At 34.5% G+C, this 18,897-nt stretch overlaps 1 protein-coding gene across 1 annotated transcript in view; it reads right to left on the minus strand.

The window, feature by feature from the left end:
* The window catches only part of LOC149568032 (coiled coil protein), a 144,446-nt gene that overhangs the window by 45,566 nt on the left and 79,983 nt on the right, over positions 1 to 18,897 (minus strand). The window contains exons 3-4 of the mRNA XM_089821034.1: positions 9,787 to 10,165; positions 9,531 to 9,616 (exon numbers count right to left, since the gene is read on the minus strand). Coding sequence (XP_089677160.1) covers positions 9,531 to 9,616; positions 9,787 to 10,165 — 465 coding nt within the window. The remainder of the gene's footprint in view (positions 1 to 9,530; positions 9,617 to 9,786; positions 10,166 to 18,897) is intronic.

Here is an 18,897-nt window from a genome sequence, read left to right on the forward strand (position 1 = left end):
TGACAAATGTGTAACGAGCAACAAGAGCAAATGTCTCATCATAACTAATCCCTTTCTTTTATGAGAATCCTCTGGCCACAAATCTGACTTTGTGTTTTTCAATACTACCATTAGGTGCCTATTTGATTTTGAATAACCATCTTGAGGAGACAACAGATTTGTCTTTGGGTTTTGGCACAATATCCCACACATTGTTTTATTAATATAGATTCATATTCCTCAATCATGGCATCTTTCCAGGCTTTAGATTTTAAAGCTTCTTCAACATCAAAAGGTTCTGACTTAGTCGACTCATTTAGGTGAGTAATGTAACATGAATGATTTCTTGTCCTCTTGGTTTCTCTAAGCATTTCATCAAGGGCTACATTGTTTTCTTCGAACATTTTTCTTTCCCATAAGGGTCTTTTCTTATTGAGTGGATTTGGGTTATCCTTAGGATTAGGTGTAGTGGATCTATTATCTTCTATACCACTCTCCTCCTCAATCATAGAACTTTCGTCATTCTTAAAAATGGAATCATCATTAGGTTCTTCTATATCTTTAGAGGTTGTGTATGCAGTTTCTTCGTCACACTTGACATCTCTACTAATTTCAATTGTCCTTGACCCTGGCACATATACTCGGTAGGTTTTCGAAGAATCACTATAGCCAATGAATATGCCTTTCTTTCCTAAGGGCTCTAGTTTAGTTCTTTTCTCCTTAGGAATATGGATATATACAAGACAACCAAAGATTTGTAAATGACTTAGATCAGGTTTATTTCTTGAGAAGAGCTCTCTAGGGTTATGTTTTCTAGAATTGCATGAGGGCATCTAATATACAGCAGTATTAGATGCTTCAGCATAGAATGTTGTATGCAGATTTTGATCGTGCATCATTGCCTTAGTTGTTTCAATGATAGTTCTATTTTTTCTTTCCGTTACTCCATTCTATTGAGGATTATACGGTACAGTATACTCCCTCTTAATCCCAACAGATATACATATTAAATAATTCTTCAAAGTTCTCAGAGATATATTCTCCTTCATTATCAAATCTTAAAATTTTGATCTTCCCAGTTTAGTTTTCAACTAAAGCTTTGAGTTCTTTAAATTTGGATAGAACCTCATTTGATTCTTTCAATTTGAGGAAATATATCCAGGTTTCCCTAGAATAGTTGTCCACAAAGATGTAGTATGAATATCCTCCTAATGAAGGTACTGACATGGGTCCACATAGATCACTATGAATGAGTTCAAGGATGCTCTTAGATTTATGTTCACTGGGATGAAAAGGATTTTTGGGGTTCTTTCCTAATGCACACCCTTTACATATTCCTTCATGTTCAGCTTTAAGGTTAGGTAAGCCTTTTACAATTTTCTCTATAGAGGGTAACGCTCTAAAATTTAGATGCCCTAGTTTTCTATGCCAAATCTCATTTGTCCTCCCAATTTCATGATTTAGGGCTAGATTTGTGGAATTAGAAAGTTTGTATAGGCTCCCTTCTCTAACTCCAATAGAAATAGTATTTTTAATGTTTAAATTTTTTGACCAACACAAAACTTTATTTGCTTGAAAAGCAATCCGATATCCTTGATCTGCTAAATCAGATATAGAGATAAGGTTTCTTTTGATTCCAAGAACAAATGGGACATCTTTTAGGCGCAAGTTAACTCCGGTACTTAGTTGTACTGAATAGGCCCCAATTCCTTTCACAGGGTAAGTGGAGTTGTCGCCTATTGTCACTTCTTCAGTTGAATATTCTTCAAGAGTCTCAAATTTATCTCTAACTCCAATTATATGTGAGGTTCCATTGTCGATTATCTAGGTGTTTTTATTGGTGTTTAACTCACTAGATAAGGCAAGGTAGAATAGTGAATATTTTTCATCCTTGTCTTCTACTACCTTGACTTCAGCCATGTTGACAGGATTTTTCTTCCTTTCTGGACAATACATGGGACTATGTCCAAATTTGTCACATTTATAACATTGGACTTTTGACAGATCTCTTTTCTTATCCGTTTGAATTTTCCCTTCTTATTGCTTGATTTTGTATGTAATGCTTGAATCTCTTCCTCCTTGTTAGGGATGATACCTCTTGAGATTAGTCGAGCCTATTCTTGAGTACATTCATTTTTGAGTTGATCAAATTTGGGTAGAGGGATGGCTGATGCATTGAATAAATGATTCCCATGATATTGGTAGTCCTCCAAGGGCTATGATAGTTCGACATCTTCAACATTGTTTCCAATGGTAGAGAGTTGATCTCTTAATTTAGAGATTTTGGAGAAGTAGGATGTGATTGTATCTCCTTTGTCCATCTTGATGTTTAGGAGTTATTTTAATTGTAATGTCCCCTTTTTAGCATTCATAGCATGATGTTGTCGTTAGCCTATTTCCCCACAGTCTCATAGGCTAACCAGGACATTAAACGGACTTAGAGGCCATTTGGCCTAGATAGTTTCAGTTGCAGGTCTTTCTGAGGCATTTTGAGGCAACTTTGGGCATACTTACTATTTATAGTAAGTCATCTTGGACATGGTCGGACATCCAGTGGCAGCGGTATGTCGATGGTAATTGTTTAAAATCGACAAGAAGACTTGTTTACCATTGATAAGATTTGTTATGCATTGATAAAGCTACTTTATAAAGTTAAATTTAAATATTTAACTTTATTAATGCATAGACTATAGTTTGTGGGAAATATTTAAATTAAAAGAGTCCCCTTTATTTTATAACACATTGGAGACATAAGTTACATAAAGGGAGTTATGTTTTATCCCACATTAAGAAAACGAAGGATTGAGCTCTTGTGAGAACACTATAAAAGAAATGGAAGAGCTTCTTTTTAGTATGCTTGGATGAAGATTAATGTTATGTTGCTGGATATCTGATTATCAGGCTTGGAGGACGGAATCCGTTTTTGCTAGCATTCTCTTCGCTGTTGAAAGACACAGTCAGGAGGATTAACGGTGTTTCCAAACACACTGGGTTTCATTTAGTGTTTTGCTACAGTACAGATGAATAGTGTTTTGCTATAGTGGACGTGAATAATGTTTTGCTACAGTGTGGATGAATAGTGTTTTGCTATAGTGCTCGTGAATAGTGGTTGCTACAGTGCGCATGAATAGTGAATTTGCTACAGTGCGTGAACAGTATTTGCAACAAGTTTATTGTTTATTCTTGCTGATTTGGGGGTTTGGAAGGCTGCCAACTACATCTGCAAAAATACTACAGCAACTAATTCCAGGTTTCTTCTGTCAAATTTGTATACTTTTGCATTGTAGTTGTTGAATACGAGGCTAATATTTGTCGCAGCATGTTAAACAATTGTATGAGCACATTTACATGGCAAAAATCAATATTTAATTAGCAAATAAGAAGTTTCAGATTTTCCTATATATTGTAGTATGTGTGCCAAGTGTTTGACAAAAATGCTATGTTGAGTTATTAAGCAAATTAATTGATATCATAAAGTAGCTTGCAAGTTTCTTTATTTGGGAAAAAAATTGGGGAGGATACTACATTAATGTAAGCAATTTACTTGCATTGTTTATCTCAAATGTATCTTGAATGGTTTTGAACTTCATAGGCAGTTGTTAGTTTTGCTATTGCTGGAAGAATATGGTCTTTAACTCCATCAATGATTAATTTCTTAGCTTTATTGTTCCATCTTTTCCATGTTATTATTTCTGATTCATCTTTAGGTATTTCCTTGTTTTCCTCTATAAATGGCTCCAATTCAAGTTCTTGAAGTATTGCTGTGATTCAAATTTTCCATGAAACAAAGTTAGAGGCGTTTTCCAGTCTATCCTCAATTCTTATATTGTTTACCATGGTTGATATGATGAATAAAATTTCAGTGATATTGAATCAGTCACAGTCGGTTTAATGCTTGTTCTACCAGCCAAACTCTGATACAATGTTAAGGAAAATGAGATCAGAGGTAGAACTTTATTCTTTAAATTATGTTCAGATTTGACTGCTCTAATTTTGATATTTATCACAGTGAGGATATAACTAGATCATTCAAGAAATGAATCTTGATATCTTACTTGTATTTGAATCCTTCGATGAATAATGCTGAAGCTTTCTTCTTTTAATCGCAGGTGGATATAAGTATGCAGATCGCTGGTAATAGCATGTGTTGCATTGATGTGTTTCCAAACAATCATGCCACTTTGTATATATAAGGATTGAGGGGTTGTGTCTCAATATGAGACAAACCTTAACAATTATCTTTAATCATTAGTTAGAATCCATTATACTATTACTAAATCACATTTGGTGCTTCAAGAAATCCGACCATGATCAGTATCTAGCAATTCATAACTTTTGATAGCAATCAGTGATATAACACAATGAAGCGGCTCACAATAATAGTGAATAATGGAATCATACTCATACTGTGATATGATATGTACAGAGTTTGAACAGATCGAATCAGTTTAATATAGTCAATTGAAATACTCTTACACACACACACACACACACACACACATGTGTACATTTATGAGAGTATCTGTGGTTCCTTTTAAGCAATAATCAGTAGAAGATATCTGGCAGATGCTACTAATCCAACAAGTCCTCTTTCTTAATGCAACTATTTGCCAAATTTCAGTGGATCGACTCTCTTTATTTGATTTGTTTTGTCATTTATTAAAATTGTTATTTTTTGCTTTAAAAACTGAGATTTAAAATCTTGAACTTTTGGGGCTTTTTCTGCTAAAAATCTCTAAGGTGGAGATTTTTAGTTTTGAGGAAAAGTCATAGCCAGGAATTCTACCAAGACATTACTTGGCTTCACATTGCCTTTTTCATTTGAACTCCATTAACGAGTGGAAAGGGGAGACAATTACTTTGTCATCCTTTGAAATTTCTTAAGTTTGACCTTTTTCTCCTTCATTTCCAGCCCATGGTGGAGATTTTAGGAGTTGATGAATACAATTCCTCTCTTACAAAAACTGCAGCAATCATTTTGGCCTGAAACTTGATTTCACCCTTAAAATTTTGTCAAATTTCATCTCTAATTAATGGCCATAGCAACACAAAATTCTGGATTTAATCAATCAATTTTCCGAGAAAAAACTCATGTTGAGGGGTGGAGATTTTGGTTTTCAAAGAATTCTTTAGGGCAGAATTCCCAGGATTAGAGAAATTCCACCAAGATCTTATTTTCCCTTGATATTTGCTTCTTCAATTTCTCATTTACCTTCAACATTTCATCTTTAGACTTGTTCAGCTATTATTATTTGACCTCTTCCTTCATCAATTACTCTTCTCTCCTATTAGGCATTCGATTTAAATTTGTTATCATTATAGGGGCAGAATATGTGGTGTGAGAGGAAAAATCAAGGGCAGAATTCCAAAGATATGAGGAATTCTGATCTGACTTCATGCCCCTCCCATGCTCAAAGAAGAATTTGATTATTGGCCCCTTTCTCTGTCATTTTTTAAACCTCCGATTACTATTTTTCATTCCTCACAATTCAGGTGTTTGACTCCATGAAGGAAACTAAGCCTTTCATGGGCAAAGATTTTATTGATGAATTTTCCAAGGTGGAGATTTCAAGAGGAGAGGAATTTCCCAGAGCAAAATTCCTAGGATTAGAAGGATTCAGCCATCCTTAGCAATGTTCAAGAGTCTCTCTTTGCCCTCAAAATCTCATCATTTTTCTCCCCCTTGATGATCAATTTTACACCCTCGCAACTTGGGGGGCTTAGCTGCATCTCAAATTTAAAGTTTCATTAGGTAAAAGATTGTAGAAGCAAAGGATTTTCATGGAGCGGAATTCCGCCACCAATTACTCTTTTCATCAAGACTTAGTCAATTTTTAGCTCGAAGGGTGAAGTTATTTATATTAAATATAACATTCAAGTATAAGAAAGGAAACTTATACTTTAAGTTATATTTTATATAAATACTATCAAAAAGTTTGAGATAGGTTTCGGCTTCATAGGAGTTATAATCAAGACTAGATCTTGGGAGTTTCCAATAAAATTCTAGACTTAGCCAAATTTCAGGATCTAACATGCCTTCAACAATGTTACCTCCTATAACTTTTCCAAACCTTCCAAGGTCCAATTGAGACTAGAACCAGGAATTTCAGAATATTCTAACTCATTTCATCACAAAGCCCTTGATTTCAATCTCACCTTAATGGCTAGCTTAGCCCATCTTCAGCACATCTCCCTAACAAGCTTGACTATTCGCAGGCCAAAGTTGCCCAAACTCATCTCCTTGACTTGGAGACTTGAAGATGGCTACCAACTAGGACTATCTAAGGCCACCTAAGACCACTACTCCTACTAGAACAAAAAGAGGGGCCCAATGGGTCAATGGATTAAAACCCTCACAACACTGCTCTTTGGGGTATTGAGTATAGAGTATTCTAATTTCTAATTAGTAATGCGATATCCAAAACTTCAATGTTCATTGTTCAATGTTCAAGTATTTAGTATATGGCATTTGCAATGATCAAGTATCATACTATGAAATGATTTAGTTTTATAATTTTGTGCATTTCTCTTATTTTTTGGTATATATAGACACGCATGTACCCATTTGCACCCAAACCACTAAAAAAATTCACGCACCCACATACCTAGGTTTGTGTACCCACACCCATCCACAAACCCAAACCAGTAACATAGAACAACACCACTCCCCACCCCTCCATTACTAAACCTCCTTAGATCATACCAAAACTAAGCACTTAACAGCCCTTTTATCACAAATATAGAAATTCAAAATGCCATTACTTATGACTATCAAAACACGCTAAAACATACATACATTAAAACTAGAAACGTGCATCTTTCAGTAAAAAGCTTAAAAGAAAAGGGCATTCAGCCTAGAAAAACGGGGTTCTTCCTCTTCTTATCCACTACATCCACCATCATTGGGTCATTAATATAGAAATATGGGGGCTCAAAGGATGAAACATAAGTCTCTTCTCTCTTCTTTTCATTTGTCACTAATCACCCCATAGCCTCTAAATCTTGGAAGTATTTCAATAGACACTTTCAATGAGCCTTTTGCACTCCAAGTTATATATGGCTTGAGTCCCTCCTTCTGCAGCTCCACTGCACGCCAAAAACCCTTGTCATCTCAAACTCCCTTCCCCAAAACTACATACTCCGTCAATGCTTTCAGTCCTTACACCCACCCTTTTATTACAGAGTCTTGAACCGCCCATTTCACCTTTGCCTTGATGCCAAACTCAAAGCCCAGTACAAGAAACATTGTCACAATATCAGCATTAACCCAATATTTGTACTCCAATTTCAGAAATTCCTCTACCAAAACGAGATCCAAAATCTATAAAAATAGTCATGGATTTTAGAAAACATTTTTCAATCTCCTCTACAATTTTTCCATATAAAAGCCAGTTGTTACTAGGCTATTAGAATAGTGAAATTCGCCTCCATTTTACCCAAACTACTTCAATTCATGCAATTTAATTTTACAAAACTCTCTAGAGAAATAAAACTCGTTGTTGTTCATTTAAAGTGAGGAGCTTGGGAATACAAACTCTAAATTAAATGCAATCCCAAATGTCAAGTAATTTTCTACCTTGGCAAATTATAATAAATAGCTTGCATCAAGATTGTACTTTTAAGGGATATCATCCACATTAAATCATTAAATCACATCCAGTGGTATGAAGAATTATCTTTATTGAAAGATGTTGCCAATTTGGATTATTTATCTGCCACTCCATTACCAAAGCGACACACATGTAATTATGAGGTCTTGAAAAGTGCTCGACATATTACATGCAGATAAAATATATTTAATAATGTTCCAAGCCAAAGCACTTATCTTTTTTAGAGCATTTATAATGACCATCAAATCACCTTCCAAATGAAACTTATCAAAACTAGGCTTTGTCACCATTAAGACACCCTCAAATGTTGTTGGGACTTCCACCATATTATTTGCTCCATCCTACAATTTTTTGGCCCCGATTGCAATGGCATTACTGTCAGAATTTCTTGCCATAAATCTACTCCAAAGGGACTCAAGTTCCCCTTCAATGCACCATCCAAATTGACTTTGATTTATCCAACCTCCAAGGAATCCCACTTTGCTTCCTTATTAACTGTTAGATTGGGATTATCCCCATAAAGGCCATTAACAAGCCTATATATATTAATATATTATACATATATATTGATATATTATAAATTTATATATGTATCATAGATTCATACATGTTCATTTAACATTGGTTCAAAACTTCAAACATATAATAACAATTAGAAGTGTCAAACTCATAAATCCATCATTCAAAAGACCAAATAGAGGAAGTTGTTGAAATGAAAAGAAATGGACCTCCCCTAAGCATACATGAGAGGTGGCCAAGAAATAGTAGTAGTAATCTCTCTAATGGAGATCATGTCATAAGAAAGCATCCATAGCTGGCCATATAAAAAGGAAAGAGACAATGCAAATTCAACAAAAGAAAACATGTGGACCTTCCCTAAGCATGCATGAGAGGTGGCCAAGAAATAGCACTAGTAATCTATTAGCTCTCTAATGGAGATCGTGTCTAAGAAAGTATCCATAATTGACCATAGCAAAAGGAGAGGTAACAATGCAAATTCAAAAGAAGAAAACTTTCTATTCATAGCAATAGCAGTAGCAAAATATTTGAGACAGAAAGTGGAGCAAAAAGCTTCCACACATCATTAAAGGACACTCAGAGTGACACTAAAACAGGATATAAAATCCATAACACCAATAGCAACCTTCCAAGCAACAAGTAGATCTTCATGTGGCATCTAAGGGCATTCAAACAGCCCCAAACATCTTCGAACACTCTTGAACAGCAGGAGAGGAAGAAAATTTGGAGGCCCAGTGACTGTAATTATAGAATAAGAAAACTAGTGAATGGAAGTGCAGAAAACCAGTGAGCAGAACCCAGGTAGGACTAGCTCAGAACCGGAACCAGCATCAGACCAGAACCAGGTTCCAAGCAAAAATACAGGGACCCGATATCTTAGTAAGAAAACATGGACATACTCGGGACATTCTTTGATTTGCTTTTTGTTTCTGTTTTGTTTTTCGATACATGGAGGTATCCCCACAACTAGCGGCTGATGCAAGCTTAGGGCGAGACTAGTCCCCCATGGGTGAAAAGCAACAGCGCACAAGCCACTCTCACCAGTTAAACCCGGAGGCGGAATCAAACCCGAGACCATGGGGGTGACCCACGACTTCAAGCCTATCCGTCCACCGTTCGCACTAGGGGTTTCCCCCACATTCTTTGATTTGTTATCAGATATGGAAGCATACTCTGCCCCTTAAACTCAAACGGGATATTAACTATCTTTTTCCATCAATATATGGTATTATTTCTGACTTTAATGGACAGACAAAATATATAAGATAATCTAGACCATCTCACAGTTAAAGCTCATTTTAAGACATGTATGCTACCATCACTAGATCATTCGTAGGAAGCAATAATAGCATCTACAAAAAACTCCAAGAAATTTTTCTTAAATTGATATTGAAATTTGTCTGGGTATACAAGTAAACTCACTTCTTCATGTCTTGAGAGTTTGCCCAACGAAGGTTGTTCACTGCTAGCGCTTGAAGCAAGCACAGCATGGTCTTGTGCCATGCAATCTGTAAAACACAGTTAGACATTGTGCCTCAAACAACATTTAGATTTGACCATATATGTTTGTATCCAATAACAGATTAAGTGGCAGAAACTAAATAGTCAAATGTGTTTAAAAATCAAATTATACCCTCAGAATACAAAATACAATGACAATCTTTAACAATGTACGAACCTCCTGCTGTAGATCCAGCAAGTACAAGTCTTTTCTTTGAAAGCAATTGTGTGGTGTGGCTTTGTTGAGCATGTTTCCAAAGCAGTGCATGATTTCCATTTATCCTTGAAGAACCCAAAAAATGGGCATCCTGAGAAGCCAGATGGGCCACAGATGCTCTAATATCTCCTTGGCTATAAACCTGAGAGCTCTTATCCTTAAAATATTGTAAAGGCAGAACACTATCAGAAAGATTATTTCTAATGGTGTTTACAGAAACATTTCCGATTGTACCCATATTTACAGAACTATGTTTGGAATGGATATTATTTATCGTTTCATCGGAGCAGCCTCCTGATGGCGTAGACATCCTTTCCAAAGACCTGCAATCATTTTCCCACTGCAAATACATGGCAAATTCAACACACGAGTATCATGCAATAAAACACATGATAAATGCCATGAGTATATCCAGAATTGTATTTAATTAATATAATTCATAAATTCATTTCTCAGATCATTCACCATTCTTTGATTGGTCTGCACCTCAACTGAAATATATTTAGCCTCGAATTTGTACATGGAATTTCTGAGCACTAGAACTTAGATATCTATGAAGATGAGATAAATAAAATAAATCCACACTAAACAAAACTATTATGATTTTTCTGTAGCTGACATTATCTGCCTTCCATTTTGGGAACCATTTTCCAGGAGAGACTCCAAACAATGTTTTCCAACCTTTTGATATCAGTGCTACTTATCCTTTGATAAAACCCAACTGTGCTATTTTACTCCACATGAAAATAATAATCACAATTGGAAAAAGGAATCAAGGTGTAAGGAACTGTCACTATTATTTACAGAACTATGTGGGATACAAACATGGTCAATGTGTTCCACAAATTTGGTAGGTGTGGATTACAGAAATTGTGGATTATATAACTTGTGCATGTCATTAAATATAATCACAAAAATATGTGGATTATCTAAACTTGTGCATGTTGAAGTCGATAGCTGCGATAGAAAACTATTCTTTGCTTGCATCCCATTCCTTGGTGTTGCAAGTAATGGCAGGCAAGCTTTCAGGTCTTCCTTTCATCTTTAACAACGTTCAGGAGTTTTATTATTCCTCAGCTTTTGATATTCTGAGGGTCATGGGTTGCATATCTGTCCATCATCGTGAAGACTAATTTGATGTGACTGCTGAGTCAGTTCTTACGTGGATGGTGGCACAATTATCTTGTAGCACGAGTTCTTTGTGGGTTGAACTTGTGAAGAAATAGATTTGACTCCCGATGGTTCAAGTAATATTGTTACCGCAAATTTATTGAAGAATAAATGGTGCTCATAATGGTGATCTTTCAGTATTCCACTATGCATTTCTTCAGCTGTTGGGAAGTTCTATGTTCTTGTCTATGGTAAAAAAAATAACTCAGAATCTTGATGATTGTATTTCTGTGGACTATAAGTATCAGGTATATATTTTTCAGTTAGCATCATTACTGTGATGGTGTATGCTCTGTGTTGTTTTCTATGAGAGTAGACATATATGCTTTGTATTGTATTATTGTTTAAGATCAGTGTGTGATCATTGGGCTGATTCTGTGTTTATAATCAGTTGATTTTATTAGTCTGTGAGACATTTGATAAATATAAGAGCGGGCTTTTGTTGATAGTTTGTAGACTTCAATTATAAGCCAGATCATTATAATTGTTTTCTATCGCAATAAAGGGAACTACTTTTCGGGTGTGGCTGGGTTTCTCCCTCGAGTAAGAGGGTTTCCCAATGGCAAATCTGTTGTCTTCTATTAAGGTATTTCTACATAATGTGTTCTTGTATTCTGGTTCAAAAATTAACATGGTAGTAGAATGGGTTTAAGGAAATGATTTGACCCAGAATAGGACAATTGGATTCTGGAAGAATCTTGATGTCTAATGGGTGTTGAATGCGGTGTTCAATGATTTTCTGCAGGCGTTTCAATCTCAGCTATGGAGGCTTCTGATGCAATCTTCCGTACCGGGGTTCGTCTTCCTTTCATCCTTAACGTCATTCAGGAGTTTTATTTTTCCCAGCTCTTGATACTCTAAGGGTCATGCATTGCATATATGTCCATCATCGTGAAGACTCATTTGACATGACTGCTGAGTCAGTCCTTGTGTGGTACAATTATCTTGTAATGTCAGTTCTTCGTGGGTTGAAGTTATGAAGATATAGATTTGAATTTTCTCGGTGAACTGCCATAGTTTCATGCCTTGGTCTTCCAAAGGTTCAAGGAATATTGTTACCACAAATTTATTGAAGAATAAACAGTGATCATAATGCATTTTTTCACCTGTTGGGAAGTTCTATGGTTCTTGTCTATGAAAAAAAAAAGACTTAAGGCAGTCTTGATGATTGTATTTTTGTGGACTGTGATTATTGGGTATATATTATTCGGTTAGCATCATTACCATGATGGTGTATGTTCTGCGCTGTTTGCACTGAAAGTAGAAATGCTGAGACATTTATGTTTTGTATTGTACTATTGTTTCTGATCAGTGTGTGATCATTGGACTGATTGTGTGTCAATAATCAGTTGATTTTATTAGTCTGTGAGATATTTGATAAAATTAAAGGGCGAGTTTTTTATTGAGAGTGTAGACTACAATCATAAGCAAGATCATTATAATTGATTTTGTATCTCAATAAAGGGTTCCACTTTTCAGGGGTGGCTGGGTTTTGCCCTCGAGTAGGAGGGTTTTCCTAGGGTAAATCTGCTGTGTCTTCTGTCATTGTATTTCTGCATATTGTGCTCTTGTATTCTGCTTCAAAACTTAACAGTGCACATCATTAAATATAATTATAAAATCAAACATCCATAGCAGGAAAAGTAAAACTACCAAACAATGCATAAAAAGTAAAATTCCATTCTTCATTCTGGACATTTCAAGATTAATGGTTATAACCATAGCAGGAAACATTACTTTGAGAATAAAAAAAATATAAGGTGTTTCTTAATTTACCAAATGGTCTACAGGAATTTTAACCAATAATTTGCATACAAACTGATTTCCATTTATCCAACAGAATATACTGGAAATCAGATAATAATAATATAATGAAATAGAGGTCCGAAATTAAATATGAACATCGCCATCAAAAAAGATAAATCATTACAACCTTATTTTCCAAACAGATATGAAATAACTCTATTATTGCAAGTTCGTCTTAGATGAAGTCTTTACAAATTTGTTCAGTTGAGAACTTTGTCACAAATCCACCAAGAAATGAATTGGGTCAACTTTCCATCCAATCCACGAAGAAATCTTGAAGGTTTCTGTCCTAGGGTTTTAAAACTGAAAGCTAGAAACTCCCAAAATCCCCAAGAGAAAGTAATAAACCAAATATACCGAGAATGAGCCTCTGAATGTTCTTTCATAGCAAATTCTTGTAACTGTTCATTTTCTCTTTACCAACCTCTTGGTATTTCTTTTCTCTGTCCCTTTATTTTCCCCCTCTTTAAATTTGAAATTACGGAAATGATAATAAAATAACTTTATTGATTATTCAACAAGCTCCATCAAATTCATTTTAATATTTTATTAAATAACTCAATTAAATTGACATTTTTTTAATATGATTTGACAAATTAATTATTTAATTGACTTTTAATCAAAAACAACTATTCCTATTTGTGATTTAATAGGACTTGCAGTTTCTAGCATAGTTTGAAAGAGAACTATATTGAAGAGTGTGAAAGGGAAATTATATGATAAAGGAAGCAATTACAAAGTTCAATTTAATAATTTTTGAATCAAATAGCTCAAGAAAGAGTCATAGAAAATTCTTTTGAAACAGAATCTTACATCTCAAAAGACCATAAATAATATTGAGATGTTCTTATTGATTACTATTTTAACAGATCTGTAAAGAGTAAAGGAAGTGTTAAATATCTTTCCATTATATGACAAAGATCCGATAGCACATAAGACAGCAACTATTTGAGCCACAATTTCAACTCTTATTTTTCAAGTAATTTTTCCTTGATTTTGTGTATAACTGGATGGAGTTAAAAATATTGATGGATTTTGAGTTGAGGATTTGAGAGACTGAAATTAAAATTTTCAATTAAAAATCAATGCATGGGTAACACTCCCTTTCAGAGGTACAGTTGCTACTGAAATCTATCTAGATCATCAAGAGGAAAATATATGAGGCCTGCTTTGGAAGGGATTAAGATAAGCCCACAAAACTAGGGCATGACTACTCTCAAGGAATGTATTAGTTTATACCTATCATACTCCTTGCAAGCCTTGTGAACCTCCATGTATATGACGAACCTAAATGTAATGCAGTTCCCTAACAACTGCAGGGCATGCATCTAAGTAGTTTGTTTTCACCAACTATAAAAGCATTAAACATATAGAATATATAGGAAATTTAAATATAACCAAAACAGTCCTTCAGTTTCATATAAAATATTGCTAAATTCTTTTTATTTCAGCAGAAGCTGGATTTATCTCTCTGATAGAAATTGTTTTGCTTCCAATCCCACTATGTTTATATACTATTATGTATATACTTCTGCTCCAATTGATTATACAATTGTCACTACCCTACCTACTTGTCATTAAAACCTAATAGCCAACTGCCAGTGTCAATTTGAAGCTACAAATAATCACACCTTGTTAGTATCTGAAAAGGAAATTTGTCCAAACCTAACCTTGATAATATAACAACCACCTTGATATTATTCTTGACAATTGAACTGTTATAATTCTTTTGAATAGTCAGTATCGAAAGAATTTCAAGTAAACAAACCTCTTGTGTTGATACCAAGCCAAAAGACTTTTAGATTAATTGGGTTGTTTATAATTAATTTCAGAAAGTACTCTTATAAGGTTCAGATATGTTATAAAAATGAGCTAGAATCCTTAGTATTTATGATATTGTTCACTATTTCCCACTAAATTGTGTCTTTGGATTTATGTAAATGGAAAGCATTACCACAAACCTAGGCAAATGATAGTAGTATAGAATGCTGAGAACAAATAGCACATCTCCTAACCATTCCATGATAATAATAATAATATCAATAACATCAAACATAGAAGCGTGCCAAAGAACGTGTCTCTGTTTTAATGTCCTTAACATCTATTAGAAATATATGTCCATTCAAAGGCCACCTCTATACGATTTTCCTAACATGATGAAATTTGGCGAATCTTTGATAGTGAAACACATCCAAGTGGCTAGTTCTCAATTCTATGCTAGAAGTCAAAGAAAAGACTTGCTTAAACAGCAAATTTGTGCGAGTAGGGTATCGCGACGGCTTGGTGGATAGTAAATGCAGCTGATTAAAATTGTAGAACATTGTTGAAAAGTGCAGCTGATTAAATCAGAATTTTTTGGGGAAAAGATTATTTCGACTGAAGATTTTTCAAAAATCATAAAAACCATTCACTCCACTACCATTGACAGATAAAAAGTTGAACACAGAAATGAAAGAACCAATCTCTTTACTTCTCGTGTACCATAAGATATTTAGAAGTGCAATAACAAAGTTTCCGTTTCTGACAAATGGCAGGACTCAAGAGCAAACAGTGTAGTTCTGGGACAAAATACTACAAAACATTGTATGAAGCAGTGAAGTACTCTACAAAGAGACATAAAAAAACTGTTTAAACAAACACTTTCTTGAATATTTGACATCTTCTAACTTCCAATTTTTCATCGCATTTTGTTCATAGACTCACTCTCTTAGCAATAATCTAAGATATACAGGATTATGTTTCGAATAGTAAAATAAAGACTGGGTGGGATCTTTAAATATTATAACCAGGCAATTCTCATAAGAAAATAAAAAATGGTAAAGACAGACTACGAACAAATGTTTAGAAATCTTTACTTAGGGCCAACTGTGCTATTTACTGTAAATTTTTCAAAGCAGCAGAAAGTTAGACACTACAACACTTGGGATTATATGACGGACTATGATTTTCCACTATTTGACTTGGTAAATTAAGATTCATTCTTCAAAATCTGCATATATAGAGAGAGAAATTTCAGCCAATTTGACTTATTCATAAAGTAAAAGTGAACATATTAAAAATAGTATAGTTCACCTATTTGGCTTAATGATAGTCAATAGCCCGAACTTGAGCCTATTATTGCCTTACTGAAAGATAATGGAAGTCACAGCTAAGCCAATTCCTTCTCCAATAGAAAGCTTGGAACCCGAATCATCTCCACATTCCACATCAGTGCTCTCATATCATTTGTAATGCAATTCTTTACTTAGCAAAATTCTTTAGATTTTTTACTTTTAGCATAAACTGACTGTCAATTTCCAATAATATATGTGTATCTACTGAACCTAAATGTGTCATTCTTCTTCACTTCCATCTATTTAACGCATCTTTTGTCAGCTAAGAAACATTATAAGAAACTGTGAGTATTTAAAATTGTTACCCTGTTTTGCAAACATGCTCTAAAAATTTTCAAACTAGATATCTCTGTCATTCTTCTCCCCAAATTCACAGGTAGGTGTTTATTCCAAAGTCATCACTGTCTTATCATTAAAACTTTATAAGTTTTGGCCACCAATTACAAATGCATGAACCCTCCTCTAAAAGCAAGCCAACATCCCTCTTTCAAGTCAAAGTTGACAAATGTTGGACTGGCAATTCAAACGCAGTTATGCTGAGGTCTTCATAAACATTCTTAAAGGCATCGACCAGAATGATTATTTCTTCCTACTTCTCCAATGACAGCAGCTTACCCCAATCAGGTTCGCCAGATTGAGTCAGTAATAAAAAAAGGTCGCAGAGCAACTTGAACAAGTACATAACTGGCCGACTCACCTGTTCCTTTAGAGACTTCAAGTAAAAAAAAGCTAGATCGAACTTGTTAAATTGTAATCTTGAAGGTTTGTTCAAGCTTTTAAAATCCCAACTCTTGTGAAATTTGTCTTGTGAGCAATTAACTCAGTTTGATAAAATGTCTAACGCCTCCATCTATTGGCAAGTCAAGAAACTTTGCCAACTTAGTAAAAAGGCCAATAGATTGAGTTATAATGTTTTCCTCAATAACAATATGTTGGGTTTTACTGTTTTCCTCAAAAAATATATGTTGAGTTTTACTGTTTTTCCTCAAAAACGAAGCTTTGTACTCTCTAATCCATGTCGCAGATTCTATTGTCTGATTTTGATCAAATTTTCACCTCAAAAATCATGTCTAGTTTTCCAATTTTTCTCCTAAAAATTTGTGGCTTTTTGCAGTCTGTTTTGGGGCATCATGCTCACCCACAAAGTTTAGAGGATTTGACGATTTTTCGTCAAAATCGTGCTAACTGTTCTCAGTGTTTGTCTCTGTCTCCAGCGAAGCGCAGCTCTGCTATCCAACATCAAGTTGGATGTTTTGTGATTTTTTTGGTCAAATGTTTTTCCGATTCTAAGAGGGTTAGTGGCAGAGTCAATGGCACGCTCTTGTCTCCTTTTGCAAATCTTTTTGAAGAAGGGGGCACCCTTCTCTGTTCTTTTATGGACAGATTTTGGCTTCTTGATCATTCACATTATGCAAATCCAGGAAGGGCCTCGTCAGCAGCAAAATGTGTTGCAAAATTTGTGACCAAAAGTCAGCAGTTAGATGATGACCATTAAGGGAGGGTATTAGAACATTATAATGTTTCTCTAATGATCATCTTGGTCTTTAGTTTATTAGGTAGTTTCTATTTCTGTCTTTAGTTCACAATTGTTTCTTTTAAAAACATCATCTTTGTAAACCTATATAAGGAGCCTTCATCTCCTTTGTTTAACACAACTACAACAACATTGATTTACCATAACACGAGAAAAGCTTTAAGAGCATCTATAAGCTCAAGCATGACAGCATATGTGAAAAGGTGGTGACATCTCAGGCTTTCCAAAAACTTTTGTAAGTTCATAAAGAAATCGATACAAGCTAATCAACAATAATGGGAGGTTGTGGACTAGTCAAAATTGCTTATGTATATGAGCAGTAAGGTGGACAAATCTCACAAGTTGTTAATAATACCAATAAGAAGAACACAAATGCAAACTGAAGAAAAGACTGTTTCAGACTTCTTGATGAGTTGTTAAAGTTGTTTAAAATATCGATGCTAATTGTGAAATCCATGGAACAGTAAAAGTGGCAGCGTCCTTAAAATGGTGGTGACATGTTGAAGAGGAGGTATCTGCATTTCCCAAAAGATTCCAAAGTCGTTAAAAGTTTCATGATGTGCTTTCAAAGTGTTCAAAACCTTTGATGAATAAGTATCAAGGTACTTGTTCAACTTTTAAAAGGTTCTCCAAGTGCCAAAGAGAGAAACGCTCAACCTTCTTTGGGCTCTTCCCAACCTTACGCAAGTACTTTAAGAAGCCAATCATGATGCCCATCAGCATTTCTAAGGGGTTGCGAACCTTATTAAAGCCCTTGTTAAAAGCATCTTTCGTATGATGGCGTGTAGTAAAGATGGCAACGTGTTTAACATGTTGGAAAGAAAGATATCAGCATCTTCCAGAAGTTCTGAAAACTGTTAAAAAGGTCCGATATAGAACTACAAATAAGGTGATGACATGTCAACCAAAAACAATTATCATAACCGTTTTCTCCATTCACTTCCTCTTTATTACCAAGTCGCATGCTGCAAATTTACAACTCTCAATGTCATCTCTTTCAATGTGAAAGTTGCCCCCACTTACTAGCTTTCTCCCAAGTCACAAGGTTCGAATTCCAGTTGAAATTTGGGAACTATAAAATTTGGATGAAGTTCGACAAAGTAAGAAGTTTGGAAAAAAAATTGACATTAAATTTGCCTTTGTATATTTTTTTTTAAATATAAGTAATTTATCTACTAAATTGTCAAATAATTTAACATAGCTAAATAGATTGGAAATCATTATACACAGATGACATGTATACAAGCATATAAATATAAGCCACAACACATATAAGAAATCACAATCACAAATATTTATTAAAAGTATATTTAAAATTAAACATAATTTTGAATAAAATAAAACTACAATATTAATTTTTTTTAAATAAATTAAATATATTTTTAAATATTTATAAATTGACATGATAGTTTTTTTTAACTTAAATTCAAATTTTGTTAATTTTTATAT

Source organism: Cupressus sempervirens, chromosome 3 (assembly GCF_028749045.1).
Source record: "Cupressus sempervirens isolate cs-2001-9-10 chromosome 3, ASM2874904v1, whole genome shotgun sequence".
NCBI classification, from domain to species: Eukaryota; Viridiplantae; Streptophyta; class Pinopsida; order Cupressales; family Cupressaceae; genus Cupressus; species Cupressus sempervirens.